The 1,488-nt window shown below is 39.9% G+C and overlaps 1 protein-coding gene across 1 annotated transcript; it reads right to left on the minus strand.

Moving 5' to 3' along the window:
• On the minus strand, window positions 1-933 carry LOC114041503 (olfactory receptor 5M3-like). The gene has a single exon (XM_027859963.1). The coding sequence runs from the start codon at window positions 931-933 to the stop codon at window positions 1-3; it is 933 nt and encodes a 310-aa protein (XP_027715764.1).
• Between the last annotated feature and the right edge of the window lie 555 nt (window positions 934-1,488).

A 1,488-nucleotide genomic window follows, 5' to 3' on the forward strand; every position in this document is an offset into this window, starting at 1 on the left:
TCATTTTTTTAGACACATTCTGTTGATGACTTTGCCCATGGCCTCTTTCACATCCTTGTTCCTAAGGCTATAGATCATTGGGTTCAACATAGGGATAACAGTGGTGTAAAACACGGCCACCATTTTTCCTTGTCCTACAGACTCCTCTGTGGGGGTCCGGAGATACATGAAGAACAGTGTACCATAAAAGATGATGACAGCTGTCAAATGAGATCCACAGGTGGAAAAGGCCTTCCGCCTCCCTTCTGCAGATCGCATCCGAATGATGGCAATAAGAATGAATATATATGAGACAAAAATGACAGTCAGAGAGTATGAGAAATTAAGCCCAGCAAGTGTATGCATTGTGTATTCTTTAATATGAGTTCCAGCACAGGCCATTTTGATGAGTGGTGGATCAGCACAATAGAAGTGGTTGATCTCAATGTTTCCACAGAAGTACAAGCCATAGGTCCATAGAGTTGAGATCAGGCTAATAAAGAAACCATAGAGGTAAGGGAAAGAGATAAGTCCCACACGTACATTTCTTGTCATCTTGCTACCATAGAGCAAAGGATTTCCAATTGCCATGTAACGATCAAAGGCCATCACTGCCAGGATGAAGACTTCCACATGGACCAAGAAGATGAAGAAAAAACATTGTACTAAGCAACCTACGTAGGAAATTGTTTTAGTCTCAGATGACAAATTTTCCAACATCTTTGGAGTGACATTGGAGGAGAACCACACATCTGTGAAAGAGAGGTGGCTGAGGAAAAAGTACATGGGGCTGCTGAGTTGGGGACTGACTCGGATTAAAGTAATCATACCTATGTTACCAATGAGGGTGATAATGTAGACCAATAAGAAAACAATGAAGAAGAATACCTGTAATTCCCAACGACTGGTCAATCCCAAAAGAATGAATTCGGTCACATGAGTGAAATTGAGCATTTTCTCAAATCAGTCCCAGAGGAAGATGAATGAATCTGTGCTTCCCAACAAGATAAAGAGAAGTAATCAATGACAATAAAGAAGCCATTAGTTGTACTCTCTAGTATCTTTTTTTCTAATACATTTTTTCTTATTGCACCTCCTATTGCTTTTTTTTCCTCCATTACTGCTCACCCACCCAGCTCCCTCTTAATTATTCTCAGTCTTAAAAGTCTCATCAGAGTCATAACCTACTACGTGCAGCATAAAATAGTCTTTGATCTGGTGACACTGATTTCTTTTCTGTTTCCTGACCAAGACATTTCTTCTCTTGGCTCCAGGTATTTTCTCTCATTGTCCTCTATGCTGGGAATGCTTTACCTCTTCATGTTACCCTTCTGGCTTCTTTAAGCCTCAGCTAAAATCTCATTTTCTACAGGAAGCCTTTTCTAACCCCACTTAATTCTAGTGCATTTCCTCTGGTAATTGTTTTCTCCTTGTCCTGCTGATAGCTTATTTGCATATATTTGTTTACTATTTGTCTCATCCAATAGATTGTGAGCTCCTTGAAAGAAA

The sequence above is a fragment of the Vombatus ursinus genome, unplaced genomic scaffold (genome assembly GCF_900497805.2).
Source record: "Vombatus ursinus unplaced genomic scaffold, bare-nosed wombat genome assembly UNPS02014174.1, whole genome shotgun sequence".
NCBI classification, from domain to species: Eukaryota; Metazoa; Chordata; class Mammalia; order Diprotodontia; family Vombatidae; genus Vombatus; species Vombatus ursinus.

Excerpts from the sequence above, each read along its gene's own strand:
- LOC114041503 (XM_027859963.1), bottom strand. The coding sequence starts at position 933 with ATGCTCAATTTCACTCATGTGACCGAATTCATTCTTTTGGGATTGACC.